The sequence below is a fragment of the Sorex fumeus genome, unplaced genomic scaffold (genome assembly GCF_029834395.1).
Source record: "Sorex fumeus unplaced genomic scaffold, SorFum_2.1 ptg000046l, whole genome shotgun sequence".
NCBI classification, from domain to species: Eukaryota; Metazoa; Chordata; class Mammalia; order Eulipotyphla; family Soricidae; genus Sorex; species Sorex fumeus.
In genome coordinates, this window is record NW_026606103.1 from 9,422,237 (window position 1) to 9,441,359 (window position 19,123).

At 39.5% G+C, this 19,123-nt stretch overlaps 1 protein-coding gene across 2 annotated transcripts in view; it reads right to left on the reverse strand.

The window, feature by feature from the left end:
- The window catches only part of NAA35 (N-alpha-acetyltransferase 35, NatC auxiliary subunit), a 76,417-nt gene that overhangs the window by 28,747 nt on the left and 28,547 nt on the right, over nt 1-19,123 (reverse strand). For both annotated transcript variants that reach the window (XM_056122538.1, XM_056122536.1), the window contains exons 12-13: nt 9,603-9,781; nt 214-273 (exon numbers count right to left, since the gene is read on the reverse strand). In XM_056122538.1, coding sequence (XP_055978513.1) covers nt 214-273; nt 9,603-9,781 — 239 coding nt within the window. The remainder of the gene's footprint in view (nt 1-213; nt 274-9,602; nt 9,782-19,123) is intronic.

Sequence of the window (19,123 nt, forward strand, 5' to 3'; positions counted from 1 at the left end):
ATTAGTTCATTTTTCCAGCATGTTTTGAGTTTGATTTTTCTATTTTTTAAAAGCAATTTTTAAATTAGTAATTTCAATATTCCTGTCTTATATCAACACTTAATATTATAAAATGTCCTCTATGTACTGTATTAACGTAAAGCTCAAATTGTTGTATTTTCAATAAAACAATAATTTTATATTAAAAATATTTCAATACTAAGTAGAACTCACTTGTAATAGAGATCTTGAAAGAACACACGGTGACTGTTCACTAAATTCACAGAAAAAATCCTGAAAGATAAAAAGCACTGTTAGTAATAGATTAAATAAAAGCTGGAGACCAGAGAGACAGTATGAGAGTACTTGCCTTGCACACAGCTGATCCCAGTTCAATCTCTAGTCCCAGCTATGATTCCCTGAGCACACAGGAGTGATCCATAAGCACAAAGCCAGGTATAAGTCCTGAGTACCACCAGGTGTTACTCAAATACTTAAAAATGTATTTTTTTTGTTTGATCACTGGAAAATTATTTACTTATCATTGTGCAATAGCACAGCGGGTATGGTGTTTGCCTTGCATGTGGCCAATCCGGGTTCAATTCCTCCGCCCCTCTTGGAGAGCCCAGCAAGCTACCGAGAGTATCCAGCCAGCACGGCAAAGCCTGGCAAGCTACCTGTGATGTATTTGATATGCCAAAAGCAGTAACAAGTCTCACAATGGAGATATTACTGGTGCCCATTCGATGTAGTTGAAATATGAGAAATATTTAACATCATTCATCTAATTATATCAATGGGAAAGAAAGTAATTTTAGCCATATTCTTTTTAATAAGGACCACTCCCAGCAATGCTCAGCCTACAGATGTGACAAAAGCCTGGTTTGTCTGACAGTTCTGACAAAGCCTGACAGCTCTATGCTCAGTCCTGACAGTTCATGGACCACCAGGATCACAATGAGTGGTTCTCAGGAGCCACCTTTACATCTTACAGTACTGTGGATTAGGTAGTGCGAGGGATCAAACTGGGCTCACACATAGTGAGCATGTGCTCTAATACTTGAGCTATCTAAATCACAGACCAGTATTTTTGACTGGCAAATAATATTTTGTGGGCACTAATATTAAATTAGCATAGCATGAAAATAACTGCAACAATAATTATAACTAATGGCAAGAGTCTACCGCCTACATCATAGAAATCACCAAGTAACCAGAGATACAGTACAGCAGGTAGGGTACGTGATCTGTACACAGCAACCTGGGTGCAATCCCCAACACCACATATATGGTACCGCAAATATCTCTAGGAGTAATCCTGAGTGCAAACCAAGGAGTAAAACCTGAGCACTGCTAGATTGGGCCCCAAACAAAAAAAAAACAAAAATAACAAGCAAACAAAATACACTGAGATGTCAACAGCTACAATGGGACAGTAGTTATATCATCTTCATATTTTACTTCATCATTCAAATTTTGGGGTTAAGTACAATTGTACACATTTTAACATTTGTATTGGGGTCTATTCACCAAGGACAGGCTTGTGAACACCTTTAAATTTGCTGTAGACTCATAGAAAGAGGGCAAAAGATATGGAACCTGTAGCTTCCTTATCCGGAAATAGAGATAGTGGTGGTTGTTGTTCATTTGTCACTACTGAAAAGAATAGGTACTTTTCCCCACTGAGAGTCCTACTGTGGAACATAGTATTCAGCACTGATTTGCAACCCACCTCCCACCAAGGTCAATGACTAGCACTGGACTCAACACAGCAAACTTGAAATCCCTCAACTTTGACCTCACATCGCTATCCAGATTTTCTCCTTGGCTGCTCTAACAACAGAAGTCGTCCTACATTTAAAACTCTATTCCTTTTAGCTTCATCAATTACCCCATTTTTTTCTCTCTTAGATATAAAAATTCCAAAGGATTTACAACTAAAGAGTCAAGTTCTGTTGGATAACACTGGGTTGTCCTTGCTCCTCTCCCAGGAAGCTTATGGTTTATTGAGCCACTCCCACAACAGTGCAACTGAGGCATACCCAATTCCGCCAAGTACTAATAAACCTATATTGTCTCTTTCCTTTATGCCATTTGCATGGTTTATTTAGCAATGTCCTTTTTGTACAGACACCAGAAGACAGTTTATGCTATGCTTTGTAACATGGTAGTAAATTGACTCCAAAAAATATATTTACTGGGGCTGGAGTGATAGCACAGCGGGTAGGGCGTTTGCCTTGCACATGGCCTACCCGGGTTCGATGCCCACCATCCCATATGGTCCCCTGAGCAGCACCAGGAGTAAATCCTGAGTGCAGAACCAGGAGTAACCCCTGAGCATCATCGAGTGTGACCCAAAAAGGAAAAAAAAAAAAGAGACAAAATAGTATTTACTCCTGGGCATACATATTTACGTAAGCCTCAGTTCCCCTTAGTTACTAGCATTCCAAGAGCAGGGTCTCAATGAGGGACTAGATGGACCCAGGGCAAGTTGTGAGCTACCGTAGATCTAAATGGGCCAGGCCAAGTGCCATAATATTTAACTGTATGTTAAGAACATGGTCATGGACAAAACCCTGTCATAACCCAAAAAGAAGTAACTGAATCAAGACCTTGCTTAGGTTAGGAAAGACTAACCTGGCTTGAGGACTGTGGTCTGGGATATATAGCAAGATGTACCCAGGAAGAGACAACCTTTAAGCTTAATATATCTCATACTCTGTTCATACAAAATTACACTACTAGGTAAAGGTAAAAGGTAAAGGCCCTCCCGTTGATCGTCGATTTGCTCGAGCGGGCCCAGTAACGTCTCCATTGGAGACTTTGTTGTTACTGTGTCTGGCATATCGAATACTCTCGGTAGCTTGCCGGGCTCTCCGAGAGGGGCGGAGGAATCGAACTCGGGTCGGCCATGTGGGCCGCGTGCGTGTAAGGCGAACACCCTACCTGCTGTGCTATCGCTCCAGCCCTACAATAGCACAGCGGGTAGGGCGTTTGCCTTGCACGCAGCCAACATGGCCGACCCGAGTTCGATTCCTCCGCCCCTCTCGGAGAGCCCGGCAAGCTACCGAGAGTATTCGATATGCCAGACACAGTAACAACAAAGTCTCCAATGGAGACGTTACTGGGCCCGCTCGAGCAAATCGATGATCAACGGGAGGGCCTTTACTTTACCTTTACTTTACACTACTAGAAATACTATAAAAAAGTAAATTTACTATGACTGTTTAAATGGATTACTAGCTGAGGAAAGGAAAAAGCAATATGCCCTTGGATGGAATCCCGCCCTTGAGTGGATCTCCTAGTAATCTGGAGTGCTAAATCCTCAAGTGAGATTTTGTCCTTGAGTTAGTCTCCTGAAGGAGATTTTACTTCTGTCTGTTGTTATGATAATGTTCAACCCCAGCTTTGTATCCCCACCCTTCATGATTTCTATATAACTATGCTGTAAGGGGTCAGAGGGTACCAGATATTGAAGATGCTGAGGAGGAAATGCTGAAAACGTTGGATACTAGATGTTGGGGACGAAAAAGTCAGGATGAGATGTTTGGGACTAGATGCTGAGGACTAGACATTGGGGACTAGAAAGTTAACAACGAGAGACGACTCTGAGACTACATCAAGACAAGGAAGAAGATATAATGAAGGAGAGGACTTTCAGACTACCAGGAGACTAGGATAATGGGACTAGGATGACTGGGACTAAGACCAAAACTATACAATGACTGTGCCATAAAGGAAGAGATTGGACTAAATCTGGGAGAAGAGAAATAAACCAACTATTGACCAGCCCTGGGCCTGGTCCCTGTTTCTCTGTTCCCCAGTCCTTGGCCTGGGGGTTGGGCAGGGGAGGCAGCTCTCCGCCACCAAATGCTCGAGTCCCACCTATGGGCCCATCAAACCTTTTCCCCTTTGGAAACTTACAGTGTTCCTCCCATCTTTAAAAAGAAAAGACTGCCGTGTGATCCTACATTTCCTTCTTTCTTGACTGCCACCCTCTCAGTCAAATTTTTTCAGGAATTTGGCTGCACCTCTTTATAATTCAACTCCCACTCATCTTCAACACATGTTAATCAGGGCTCAGGGCTCTAATCACTAAAAAAACAAACATTTTTGACTTTTATTTGCTTCTTAGTAGCATATGATTTCTTCTTTAAAATTTTTTTTAACTGACTTAAAAGCGTCTTCCTTGTTGGATAACATTCAGCCTGTTCTCCAGATTTAAAGTTTAGTTATAGATACTTTTTCATATTATATATTTTCCTCAAAATAATATTCATGTATGCGATAGCACAGCAGTAGGGCGTTTGCCTTGCACGCAGCCAACATGGCCAACCCGAGTTCGATTCCTCCGCCCCTCTCGGAGAGCCCGGCAAGCTACCGAGAGTATCTCGCCCGCACGGCAGAGCCTGGCAAGCTACCCGTGACGTATTCGATATGCAGACACAGTAACAACAAAGTCTCCAATGGAGACGTTACTGGGCCCGCTCGAGCAAATCGACGATCAACGGGAGGGCCTTTACCTTTACCTTTTTATGCTCCAATTACTTACCTATAATTCCACAATATTATGATTCTAGCACAGACCTTTAAACTCTGTCTTTATAGTCAACACCTATTCAATATCACTACTTAAATTATTTCAAAGGCACCTATACTTCACCAAGACCCTCACTGTCTATCAAAGAAATTCTTTGAGAATTTCCCCTATTCAATGAACAGTGCCTAGATCTGTCAAAAACACCTTCTGAGGGGCTGGAGCAATAGCACAGCGGGTAGGGCATTTGCCTTGCACGCAGATGACCCAGGTTTGATTGCCAGCATCCCATATGGTCCCCTGAGTACCACCAGGAGTAATTCCTGAGTGCATGAGCCAGGAGTAACCCATGTGCAACGCCAGGTGTGACCCAAAAAGCAAAAACAAACAAACAAACAAAATACCTTATTGAGAACTGTTATCTATGTCTTTAAGCTCATTCAGAGCTAAATCTCACAGCTATTTTTCTAATTCAAGTTACAATTCTCTCACCTTTGGATATAAAAAATAAATTTTTAAATTATCCAATCGATTACTCTGATCCCCTCATAATCTCTTTCTACAATGCAGTCAGATTTTTACATATTCTTAATCCAAAAATGTCACTGCACCCACTGATCTTGCACAGAGCTATAATATTTTCTATTGTTCCATGATAAAAAACCAAAAACCTTAAACCTTTATGTGGGTTAAGTGTCCTTGCTTGACATGCCAAATTTCCTGGTCTCACCAAATCCCCCTTTCCTACCTCTATGCTTCTTTGTAAGTTACTCAAATGTCTTATTTTCTTTCCCATCACATGGAAGATCAACTTCCTTCACCTGAAACTGATCACCTCCTGTCTCATATCTTCAGATCTTAGCTTTACCTTATTTAATTTCTTCCTCTTTGATGACTTACGGGAGTTCTTTTCATATCATTTTCTGTAGCTGGAATTCTATAATCATGTCTATGATTGATTTTTATCTCAAACTAGGATATGAGATTTCTATCTCATACTAAGTCTCATGACAATTTCAATGATAAACTTTTGTTCATCATTATATAAGCACCAGAGTACAATGCCTAGTACGACAAAAGCACTTGATGCTGGCGGAATTGATGAATACATGTACAGTCACTCTCATAGTTCCATCTGTACTATTTTTTAATTGTGACTACACAGTCACAACAGGATAAAATTCATTACCTCATCTAATTAATTATCTTCCTAATTATTTCATAATCATCATAAGCATTATATTCCATGCTCCTAATCTGTTTCTCTTCATTAATTTCTCTTCTTGCCACTCCTTATCTGAATTTTAAAAGGAAACTTGGAGCTTGGATAGGGAGGGGGTGGTGGGGGTTTTGTCACAAGACTGTACTCAGGGCTTACTCTGTGCTCGGAGCTCACTCCTGTTGTACTCAGGGGATCAGAGTCAATCCTTACCTTTAAAAATTTTCCCCTCTATGCAAAATAACAAATGCTTGAAAATACATAAAGGAAGGAGAAAGCACTTTCACTCTTCAGATTCTAGAAATAGTTGTAATTCACATTTTGACATCTGCGTTCCAAACTTTTTAAAACTGAATTTGTCTGTCTCATATCTTTTTTGTGCACAATAATGTACTAATGGTTAATATATTTTAAAACATGACTTGAGTTTCATGTACGGTTCTGGGGGGGCCCGGGAAAGAGCCGTTGGGGCCACTCACTGGCCGCCCTCAAAGTTTTTTACACCTGGTGTCCCTGAGTGGGCATGAACCACCATCAATATTTTTCTATATAATAGTCATTTTACTCTAAGTTTTTTACACCTGGTGTCCCTGGGTGGGCATGAACCACCATCAATATTTTTCTATATAATACTCATTTTACCACATCTCATTTACCAGAGTCTCCTGTCCCCACGCCTGGCTGTCCTCACCGGGGCCCCTTGGAGGGGAGAGGGTTGAGTTTCTCTCCCCGCCCTGATCAGGGCTCCAGCAGCCGAAGACCTCCAGAACCAGCCACAACCATGCTGAGACCACTCTCCACACGCATGAAGGTACCAGCAGAGGAACAAAGGCATGTGGGTCCCGGGGCTGACATCTCCAAGCCTGCTCGGATCGGGGCTGAGCATCCTCCACCCAGATCCTCCAAATTCCAGTAGACAGGGGTCACACCCACCAACTGGCCCCCTGGTGCCGTGTAATCCCATCAACGGCCAAGACTCAGAGACTATAAAACCCAGCTCCCGGAAGCATGCGGCTGCGCGCACCTTATTATCTCATTCTTACTTTGGCTTTGGACAAAATGGCAGGCTACAGAATGTAGCCACAGGGCAGAGTCTGGCAAACTCCCCGTGGTGTACCCAATATGGCAAATACAAATACCAGTAACAAGGGTCTCATTCTCCTAACCCTGGAAGAGCTTTTAATATGGCACTTTTTAAAAAATCTCAGGGCTAGGATGAAGGAGACATTACTGGGGCCTGCTCGAGGCAATCGACGTACCACATTATGACATTCATAAATCCAGAGTGGATGATGTCACCATTGTTCATTAAGTTATTTTTAAAACAGACTTCAAAGGATAATACAACAAACATCTTTTTAGTACATTATTGATGTATCTCCAATTTTCCAATGTTTTAGCTTTAAAAAAAGGAGGTGTTGAGTCACAATGGACATACATTTTTAAGACTTTTAAGTAGTTCCTGGAATAAGCTACCGAGAGTATTCGATATGCCAAACACAGTAACAACAAAGTCTCCAATGGAGACGTTACTGGGCCCGCTCGAGCAAATCGACGATCAACGGGAGGGCCTTTACCTTTACCTTTACCTGGAATACAAAAAAACAATTCTCACTCTACCAACTCTTCATGTTACCAAAAATTTCAATTTAATTGTAATACTTCTTCTTTGTTATTTAGGCTAATTACTAAAATGTGTGTGTCCTTTCCCTAATTTTCACTGTCCTTTCCCTAATTATCCCACCAGTGATACGTAAGCATTCTCTATTGTTGGATATTAACCCAAAGTGTTTTAAGCTTCAGTAGTGAATTGCCCCTTTTCCTCCTCCCAGAGAAGCCCATCCTGTGCTCTTGCTAGCATCTCTAATTTAGCTAAAGTTTATCTTTAACCTTTCCTTTGTGTTTTACATCTCATTGTCTCAGTTCCCCAAGTCAGTTTGATTACTTATAAGCCAAACTTTCCGGTAATTCTGGACTTAGAATTCGTAGTGCTTTGTATTTGAAGTGCTATGTATTTGTACCTGCTTTCCTACTTATCCTATAGCCTTTTTATATTCTGCTATAGAGCAATGTTCCTTGGTTAAACACAGAAAGACCATAAAAGCTATGCTCCTAATATTTGGGAGTTGATCGACTCTGAAATAATCTACTCCTGGACATACGTCATAATTACTTGACTCAGACTTCAATTACTATAGTTCCTAACACCCCAAAAGGGAGGTCCTGCCATTGGACTGGGATGAACACAAGTGAGTGGCGAAGCTACCCCCACATCAAAAAGGGACAGTCTAGAAAGCATAAATGCATTGTCTTCATGCAAGTTGTAATGACTTAACAGACAGGACCCCCATTGGGAAGGACAAGCTGAACTGGCCTGAGGAAATTTAGTTTGGGATTTATGGTAAAAGCCTTGCTTGCTCTCAGAGCCCAGAGAACTAAGTGTTGGGATCTTTGTCTCTTACTGTGTTTATCCAAGCAACTGCAAGTACTGATAAAAAATAAACTTAATTGTTCAATATATACAACTAGAGGGGGAAAAAAAAGACAATGTAGATGACCTTGGGAGACAGAGTGTCTCCTTGTGTTAATCTCCCCAAGAGAATTGCCTCTGCCAAATGTTTTGCCTTAAACTGAAGAGAATTGCCTCTGTCAAATGTTTTATCTCTGTAGATGACCAATCACATCTAGATCCTATAACTCAGCCCCCCTCAGATGTTCTATAAGTATGCTAGCAGCTATGCTCCTAATATTGACTAGTCTGTGGTCCCATCTCTGTCTCTGCAGAGTAGGCCTGGAGAGGACAGAAAGTGGCTCTCACCTAATGCATGCACACACATTACTTTGTGAACTCACACTCTATAAACCAATACTTTTTTCTAACAGTAACCAATTTTTTATGTTGCTCCAACAGACAATTTAATTTGGTCCCTTATTCTCCCTAACTTCAATCTTTTTCAATTCAAAATAAATAGGCAATTTGGGGCCACACCTGGTGGTACTCAAAGGTGGCTCCCAGAGGTGCTTGTGAGAGTGTGAGTGCTAGCAACAGAATTCTAGGACTACACAGGAATATAATTTGTCATCAAGGAACCTATGTAAGGAAGTAACCTAAAACCAACAAGAAAGGCTTCACAGAGAAAAGTACAAGAGGCTAGGGAGGAATTATGTGTATCACCATGGTGGTAAAAAAAATAGCAAAATGTGTATCCGTGTAAGAATATGCAAAATACTTGTACCTAAACAGCAGTGTTTTATGCTCCATATACTAAAGTATTATACGATACTTCATGTTAGTACTGCTTATAACAGTAAAACACTGAAAATGACAAAATAAATTCAATATGAACTGAAGAGATAGTCTTACAAGTTTGTGATGTGAAAACAAGGGTTATAGAAATAAGTACTTTTAAAAATGCAAGTGGTTTTTGGGCTACCCTAGCAGTGATCAGAGCTTACTCCTGGCTCAGAGCTCAGGGATCACTTCTAGCAGGGTTCAGGTGATCATTATGCAGTGCCAGGGAGCTGCATGAAAGGCAAATGCCCTATCTGCAGTACTATTATTCCAGCCCCATGATCAAATTTTTATGTAAAAGTATCTATATATTTATATTATATATTTATATAACATATATTTATAGAAAAAGTTTTGAATACAAATCAAGGATTCAAACTCTCATTTACAATATTCTGCACATAAATGAGCAAAATGGCTAATATAAAATATTATGAGGATTAAATATATATTTAATATGCTCCACAGAAACATTTTTTTATATATGCTACTTAATCCTCTAGCTATCACTAAATCTCTCAGTTATCACAAAAATTCCCCTCGTCTCTAAAAAGCAACAAACTAAACATACTTACCAGGATGCAATGTAAATTTGGTAAATTGACCACCTCACAGACAGTTTTTATTCTTTCTATTAATCTTGAAAAATAGTTGACCATTTCTTCCCTCTTGATTATTTTTGCATATCGAGGGAAGGTGGGTGGAAGTAGTCTCTGGTTGACAAGGGGCTCAAAACCCATCATAATTGGATGATCTACAAAGGAAAAAAATTTAATGTTTCTTTGAATCTTAAAGCTCAAATTTTAGTAAATATGAATATTGGTTTCAAATGCAAGTTTAAACTCATTATAATCACAATATTTTCTAAATTATTATCCAGGTATATATTGTAGTAACCTAAGATAAGCACTTCCTACTTATGGAGGGAAGTGTTTGCCTCAAAATTTGCCCCAAAGAACAGAATAAAATCTCAAAAGGCTGTACTCTATTATTAATCCTGAGACCATGAGAGTCAAATGGGAACACAAACGGAGGTCTGTATTCCCTTAAACTGTCAACCAGTAGATCTATTCAAATTTAGCTTTATATACTGCGAAACATTAGAGAGAAGACCCAGTAAATCTGTAATGCATTTGGAACTGAGATATGATTACCAAAATTTCTCTCATCTCTCTCTCTCCCTCTCCTCTCTCCTAGAGACTGAAGAGTGAGCCTCTTTTCCTGGAGAACGCAGTGCTCAAAACTGAAGTCTTTCTTAACATGACAATCTAAGATTAGGGAGTATATCTCTGAAATAAGTACTTCAGAATCCGGGATTAAATATATTTTTTTTAACTTTTATTAGTCACAAACCAAGAGGTAAAGTTGTAGACTTACAAATTTTTGTGCTTGGGTTTCAATTATACTATGATTAAGTACCCATCCCTCTACCAGTGCCCATTTTCCACCACCACGAATCCCAGTATCCCTCCACCCCCCATCCTCCCCATCCCACCCTGCCTCTGTGGCAAGGCATTCCCTTTTGTTCGAATATTCTCTTGTTGGAAAAGCAAATAGACTAAAAATCAAAAATACTTTCAAACCTATTAAAATGTAAAAAGAAAATTGAAGCCAAGTAGACTATATTAGTAAGAATACGAAGAAAAACAGTTACTTCACCAAAATTATGTTACTGAGCAATGTATCAGAACTGTTCCTAAGGATCATACAAATAAATATGTCCTTCAGGGTTTCTATCCTTTTGCCCTTCAAACTTCCTTCTTACCGAAGTTTAAAGGGCTGGAAAATATGCTTCACATGTGGAAAGCTCACATCCCACTCCAGCACTGCTGCATGATTATTAAGAATGCAAGCTGTGGTTACCCAAAGAACAAACATATTATCATTCACCCTGGCTACTTATTTACATAAATTTTAATTTATCTGATAATTTCCAGATTAATATACTAATCCATATATTAGCATGGGTTTCAAATGCATGGCTTGAACCCATATAATGGACAGCGCCACCTTAATATTCACAGCATCTCAAAAATGCACATGTAGATCTGAAGACAGAGATCAAGGGCTGGAATGCATGCTCTGTAGCATTCATTCTCCAGGAGTTCCAGGAGATCCACATGTGTACCACATGGTCCCTCAGCACCTCTAGAACACCACTTTTTGGGTGTGATCTCCAAGTCAAAAAACAACTTGCCCTCCCCCCAAACAGTGCTTCTCTTTTTATACTTACTTTCTTAGTAAATATTAACCTACTAGTCTTGAAATTGTTTAATTCAGATATCAAGTCTCTTTATATCAACTCTTCTAAATTTTATCAGCACATAAGTCCATTAATTTTATCCACCAGTTCCAGAGACTGAACTCAGGTCTCATGTGCAAAAGGCATGTACCTTATATGGAACTGAGCCATACCACAGACCCTCAATCCTGAAGTCTTAAGAATTCTAAACTAAATTTACTCTTTTTCCTCACTGATACCGCAAAACTTTCTAAAGTTTCCTGAACTGACAAATAAAATTAACCCTATATACTTATAATTCTTATAAAGTTAACCCTATATAGTGCCAACTTAAGTACTTTACCTAAATTACAACCCAGTATTATGTCCCTAAATCAAAAATTTTCATTACCTATTATATACAGTCTCTGATGACTCAGGGATCACACCCTTAAGCCATACCCTGCGGACACCAGATAATCTCATCAGAGACCCTCCAGAACTCAGGATGCTCCTCCCAGACGGGAGTATAAAATGAGGATCCTAGAACCACTCCATCAGACCCCGCACCCGGATGTGGGGCAGGAGAGAGCCCTCCCCGCCCCAAGGGACCCAGCCTAGCAGCCGACCTCCACTACCCAACCACCGTCACGCTCCAGGCTGCTTTCTGGAACACAACACTACCTACCCATTTTCTACTCTTACTACACCATAGCTCATGGGGTTCAGACAGTAGGCAACAAGTAATAGAGAAAAATATATAAACATGCCTCTCAGAGAGCCCGGCAAGCTACCGAGAGTATCATGCACACACGGGCAGAGCCTGGCAAGCTCCCCGTGGTGTATTCGATATGTCAAATACAGTAACGACAACAGATCTCATTCCCTTGATCCTGAAAGAGCCTCCAATCATTGGGAAAAGACAAGTAAGAAGAGGCTGCTAAAATCTCAGGGATGGGAGGAATAGAGATGTTACTGGCGCCTACTCAAGTAATTCGAAGATCAATGGGATGACAGTGATGACAGTGATGATGATTATACACAGTAGATATTCTCTAATACAGTACTGGAAGTGCTTTCAAATTTCCAGTGATTCCTTCAAAGAAAAAAATAAGTAAGGTGCTCCAACGGAAAACAAAACATCCTTCTTTTTTTATTCAGTCACCAAGAAATTACAAAATTATTTATGATTGGGTTTCAGGCTTTTAATGTTTTAACACCTCTACCTTTAACACTGCTAGAAGAGCCTTTCCTTAATCCACTTCATATTTTTTGCGCCTTTATCAAAGATTAACTGATCATATGTGTGAGGATCTGTCTTAGAATACTGAACTCTATTCCACTGATCTGAGGGTCAGTGATTTTTATTTCAGTACTATGCAGACTATGGGGACGCAACTGGTACCCTCTTGAGCATTAATGAGATGACAGTGCTACCATGCAGAATCTCCTGCCTCTGTGCCAGGCTGTCCTCACCGGGACCTCTTGGAGGGGAGGCGAGTTAAGTCTCCCTTCCTGACCCAAACAGAACCTCGGCAGCCGAAAACCTCCAGACCAATCACAGCCATGCTCAAGGCCACTCTCCACATGCTCGGATGAGCCTCACACATGAAGAAACAGCAGAGGAACCCAGGTATGTGGAATCCAGGCCTGCTTGGATCGGGACTGGGCCCCCTCAATCCAGATCCCCCGCTTTCCAGTAGCTTGGCAGTCACACCCACAAACTGCCGCAGGTACCATGTAATCTCATCAATGGCCAAGATCTAAAGACCATAAAACAAAGCTCCCAGAAGAGATCGATGCAGTTTGTCCTTCTTGGAAAGCCCAGCAAGCTACCGAGTATCCCGCCCGCACGGCAGAGCCTGGCAAGCTACTTGTGGCATATTCGATAAGCCCAAAACTGTAACAATAATGGGTCTCATTCCCCTGACCCTGAAAGAGGCCCCAATATGCCACTGGGCTATGCTACATGAAACGGGGACGAATGGAGACACTACTGGCACCTGCTCGAGCAAATCAATGAACAACGGGAGGACAAGTGATATGAGTGATACTATGCTTTTTAAAGTATGACTGTTTTATAGTCCAGCTTGAAGTTAGGGAAAGTGATGCCTCCCATCTTCCTTTTCCCAAAGGTTACTATAGGGATTGGGAAAGGGGGAAGTGGAGTTCTATATGAATTTCAATAGTATTTGATCTATTTCTTTGAAAAATGTCACAGATATCCTTACAGGGACTGCATTACTTCTGTACAATGCTTTGGAGAATATTGTCATTTTGATATTAAACCTCCTATTAATCCCAAAACAAGAAATGTGTTCCCATTTCCTTGCATTCTCTTTTATTTCTTGAAGTGGTGTTTAGTAGTTTTCTTTGTGTATATCTTTCATGTCTTCAGTTAAACTAGTTCAATGGTACTTGATTTTCTGAGGCACAATTGGGAATGAAATTGTTCTCAAGTGTCTCACTTCTCTCGTTAATAGATATAGGAAAGTCATGGGCTTTTGTTTATTATTTTTGTAGCCTGACACTTTTAGTCTACAATTATGTTTCTAGGAAGTTTTCTGTAATCTCAAGACTTTCTGAATATAGCATCATATAATTTGTAAATGGTAAGAGCATGACTTCTTCCTTTCCTATCTGGATGTCCTTGATATTTCTTTCTTGAGTAATTGCTATGACAAGCATTCCCAGTACTATATTGAATAGACGTGTTGAAGGTAGGCAACTTTGTCCTGTATGATAACAGAGCAGGAAGACTTTTCATTTTTTCCTACTGAATATAATGTTTGCTGTGGGCTTGTGATAACTAGCTTTGACTACGATGAGGGAAGTTTCTTCAAATTCATTTTGTTATCATAAATGGGTGCTGGACTTTGTCAAATGCTTTCTGTGCATCTACTGATACGATCATTTTTATTTTTTCATTTATTGATATGGTGTATCGTGATTAACTAGCATATATTAAACCATCCTTGCATCCCTGAGATGAATTCCACTTGGTCATGGTGTACAATCTTTTGATGAGTTGTTGGATTCAATTTGCTAGTATTTGGCTAAGGATCTTAGCATCTGTGTTCATCAGGGATGTGGTCTTTTTGTCTGCTTTCAGTATCAGGGTGATATTTGCTTCATAGAACTGGTAGTGTCTCTGTTCAGCAATTTCCAGAAAGAGTCTGGAAAGGGTTGGTAGTAAGTCGTCTTTAATGGTTTTACAGAACTGACTAGAAAATTCTTCTGGACGAGCCCTTTTGTATTTGGGAAGAATTCGGGAAGAATTCTGATTACAATTTCAATTCCTTTGACAGTGATAGATCTTATTTAAAACCAATCATCTTTATTTAATCTGGAAGGTTACTACAGCCAGAAATTTATCTATTAATTCTAGGTTCTCTTATTTTGTGGCATAAATTCTCAAAGTCATCTCTGATGTTCCTTTGAATTTCTGTGGTTTCTGTTGTGATGTCCCTGCTTTCATTTCTGATTAGATTTATTACAGTTCTCTTCCTTTGTGAGTCTTGCTAGCAGTATATCAATCTTGTTTTTTTAAATTTTTATTTAATATAAAAATGTTAGCAACTATTGATACAATTCTGGGATTAAAATTGGCAACAAAATTGCAATATTGATAGCCATAGATATAGAAAATAAATTTATGTAAAATTGTTTTATCTGATTCCAGGGTAAGTAATTCCCTGCCTGAGAATTTATTAAGCTTTTTATTGCTTCAGTAGGTATGTGGCCGTGCTATCCAGACATTTCTAGATCTATGGTCTGGGCCAGAGATCCAACAAGGCAGCAGGACTATTGGGGCTTCCAGTTGTATAAGGGGTGGGGGAGAGGCTGCCTACCCTGACTCCAAAAAGTACATTAGCGTTCTCAGCCTGAGCATCACCATTACCTGATATTATCTGGAGATTGGTCGCACTGCAGAGAATATTCATGAGTCGGTGGCGTTGAGTCACTGGTGTAGCTATAGTGGTGGAGGTAAGTCCTGCTGTCGAAGGGTTCACTTGGTGGGTATTAGTCTATCTCCCATGCGCGCCCTGGGGTTTTCAGTAGCAGAAATCAGCAATTCCATAAGGTTTCACTGTTTGGAGTGCATCTCCTGAGAGATTTAGCTGTAGTTTGGTGGAGCAGAGCCAGCATGTCAACATGGCGGCAGACTGGATGATAGAGAGCTTGTTTATTTTTTCAAAGAACCAGCTCTTGGTTTTAGTGAGTTTGAATTTGGGGTGGATTAATGCTCGTTAATTTCAGCTCTAAGTGTTATTATTTCTTTCCTCCTGCCTGACTTGGGCTCTTTTTGTTGGTCATTTCCCAGTTTCTTAGATTGTAAGTTTTTGTGGGCCCTTTCCTCCTTCCTGATGAATGCTTCCAGAGCTATATAGCTATTTCTTTGTAACACAACTTTGCTGTGTCCCACAAGTTCTGGTTGGTAGTACCCTCATTCACATTTGTTTTCACAACTCTTAATTTTCTCTTTGATTTAGCTAACTCATGAGTTGCTTAGTAATGAGCCTTTTAATTTCCAAGTGTTAGTTTTTCCCTTTCTGTTTATGATTAACTTCTATTTTCATTGCATCATGGTCTGAGAAGACATGATTTATCCTGTCATTGTGGAGGTAAGTTTTATGTCCCAGCATGTGGTCTTATCTTGGAGAATGTCCCATGTGCATTAGAACAGAACATATATTTGGCCTTTTGTGAATGAAAGACCCTTTATAAACTACTAAACCCCTCTTTTCCATTTCTTCCTTTAAAGCAAGTTATGTCCTTACTGAGCATTAGTCTATTTGTCTATTGAGAGGTGACAGAGTGGTGTCAAAAGCTCCAACTACTAATGTGTTGCTATCAATATCTTTCTTCAAGTCTATTAGCATTTAAATATTTTTCTGGTCCCTCCTTAGGTACATATATGTTTAGGAGTATGAGTTCCTCCTGATGGACAAATCTCTTGATTATTAAGAAATGATCCTCACTGTCGCTGATACCCTTTTTGAGTCTGAAGTCTACGTTGTCTGATACTAGTATGGTCACTCCTTCCTTTCTGAGAGAGCTGTAGGGTTGACTTTGAGTCTGTGTTTTCTCTAATTATTCAATTGACTTTCTGTGATTCTTGCAGTCAAAGGTTGGATTCAATTTTCTAATCCATCCTGCCACTCTGTATCTTATAATTGGTGCATTTAGACCATTGACATTGAAAGACATTACTGTCATAGAGTTTGTGCCATGTCTCTGCAGGAGTTTGGCATGTTTGTGGGATTAGTCTTATCTTAAAGTAACACTTTTAGCTCTTCTTGTAAAGATGATTTTGAGTCTACAAAGTTTTTGAGTTTATTTATGAAACTGTATTGTTCTTCAAATCTGAATGAGAGGCTGGTTGGGTAGACTATCCCTAGTGAAGCGTTCATTTTATTGAGTTTTTACTATATTTCGGAGAGCCCGGCAAGCTACCGAGAGTATTGGATATGCCAGACACAGTAACAACAAAGTCTCCAATGGAGACGTTACTGGGCCCGCTCGAGCAAATCGACAATCAACGGGAGGGCCTTTACCTTTACCTTACTATATTTCATCATTGTCTTTGGGCCCAGAGAGTTTCGTTTGGTAAATCTGTTAACCTTAAGGATGCTCCTTTGTATATAATTTCTTTGTTGTTGCTGTTTTCTGTATTGTATTTTTATCTAAACTTTTTGTCATTCTGGTTAGATGTGTCTTAAGACTTTTTATTTGCATCTCTTTTAGCTGGTACTTCAGGTTTCTTGGATATGGATGCAGTGCTTGCCAGCTCTAAGAACTTCAGAGCAATGAAGTTGAGTTTTTCATTTTTGCGTTACTATAGTTCCTTTTATAGTCTGGCTACGTGTCTTTTTCACTTCATTGTTAGCAATCCTCCCACCCCCACCCCACCTTCCACGCTCTCCCATCCCACAGTAAGGGAGATATCTAGGGGTGTTCTATTGAGGGATGGAGATTAACTGGTGGTCACACTGGCAACCACTGCTTCAGGAAAAGATTCTGACTCCTAATTTTTGGGTAAAAACCCATTTCCAAGGCACAGACAAGTGTGTCTACTCCATATACGGCAGTCTGTCACCCTCTGCCTCTCTCCCTGCCCTCAGTGGTACCAGTGACAGGTGAGTGTGACCTCAGAAAGCTTTGCCTTCTATGGGAACTAGTTTAAATTTAAATAAATACTAGGCAACATATAAACATGTCAATTCTGTCTAGTGTTGTAGATTAGATTTCTACCCCAGAAGTTATTTCTCCAATTAGATTAACATTTCATTATACCATATAAATTTTGCATTTAAAAATATTTGCTGTCTGGTGCTGAGGAGACAGTTCAAAGAGCTGGTAGAAGGCCCAGGCTGATATCTTGCTGGGAGAAAACCCTTAAGACTGTGTAGGAGAGCAGCCCCTGAGCACTAACATATGTGACTCAAATACCAAAAACAAATTTCATGTCTGGTAATGTCATTAAATGAGTTTTTAAAAATTCTCAACACATTACGTCTGTACAAGAATAAAAAAAATGCTCCATTATTTCCTAAATTCTCTTAGCTATAAGCAAGCACAGACACAAATGTTATGTTCTTGCTTTTAGGCCTCTCACATACAATGTAGTCTATCTGGAAAATCTACCACCTTGTTCTTAGCATGAAAAATTTGACATAACCCGAATTCTCTCTTCTTGATCTTTTCCCAATCTGCCTGCAAAGCACATCTCTGTGTGGAACTGTATCATCTGCCCTTCTGCAGGTTCTTCTTTGGTGTGCCCTACACTAATCATTTAAGCATTTGGCTCATACCAGGCACTGAATACAAGCATGCTGAGTAACAGCATATACATGCTCAACATAAAATTGCTGGAGACTGTAACACCAAACTCTAAAGCTTCTTTATCATTAAACAAAGATATTTGAGTCTTAATGATAAATGCAGAGACTCCAAGTACTTAAATAGTAAAAAGTACTCTTATTTTCCCCAAACCACTCTACTATGCACATAGTAAGAAATATTTTTATTAACATATGTATTTTAAATTTAAAATAAAAATAGAAAACATGTTACTTATGTTCATTTAAAAAAACTTAATTGGAAATACAATATATTCTAAATTACATTCACTTTTACACAAAATATAAAAGTTCATTGTGAAACTATTAACTTTTGGAAGTAATTACCTACACATAAGCTATTTAGCCTGACAAATGCCCTTAATAATTCCCCATCACTGTTTCTCAGCTCTTTGTCTACACTAAAGTGTAGGAACCAGTGGCCCCCACAATCAATTATATATATATAAAAAAAAATGGACCCAAACACTGCCAAATATCTTTGGGATTCCCTAGCTGAGCAATACAATAATTATAACTCAGAAGAGAAGCATATAATTCATGGGAAAACTAAAGGAAAAACTTGGGGAAAAAAAAGAAGATAGGGTCTGGAAAGATAGTACAGTGGGTAAGGTCTGATCCACACTTCATATGGTTTTCCTGAGTACCTCCATCAGTGATCCCTAAGGAGTAAGCTCTGACCACATCAGGTGTGGCCCAAAAACTAAAAGAAGAAACTAAGATAAAGGAAATAACCAAATGATGATGTTAGTTAAAGGGCAAAATATGAGTCAGGATAAAGTATCCAAACATATCAAAGGCCTAGAAGACTGCATATCTGTTATCTATCCACATATAAATATGCATGTGTGTGTATATATTCATAAATACATTAATACACAGTCTCCTTTTCCTTTTCCTTAGGAAGTTGTAATTTATGAACTTAGTACTGCAAATCATAAGTTGTCCAAGCAGTAAAAATACAGGGAACAGTCTATTCATAATGTTACAAGTTATCTGTATGTTTCTTTGC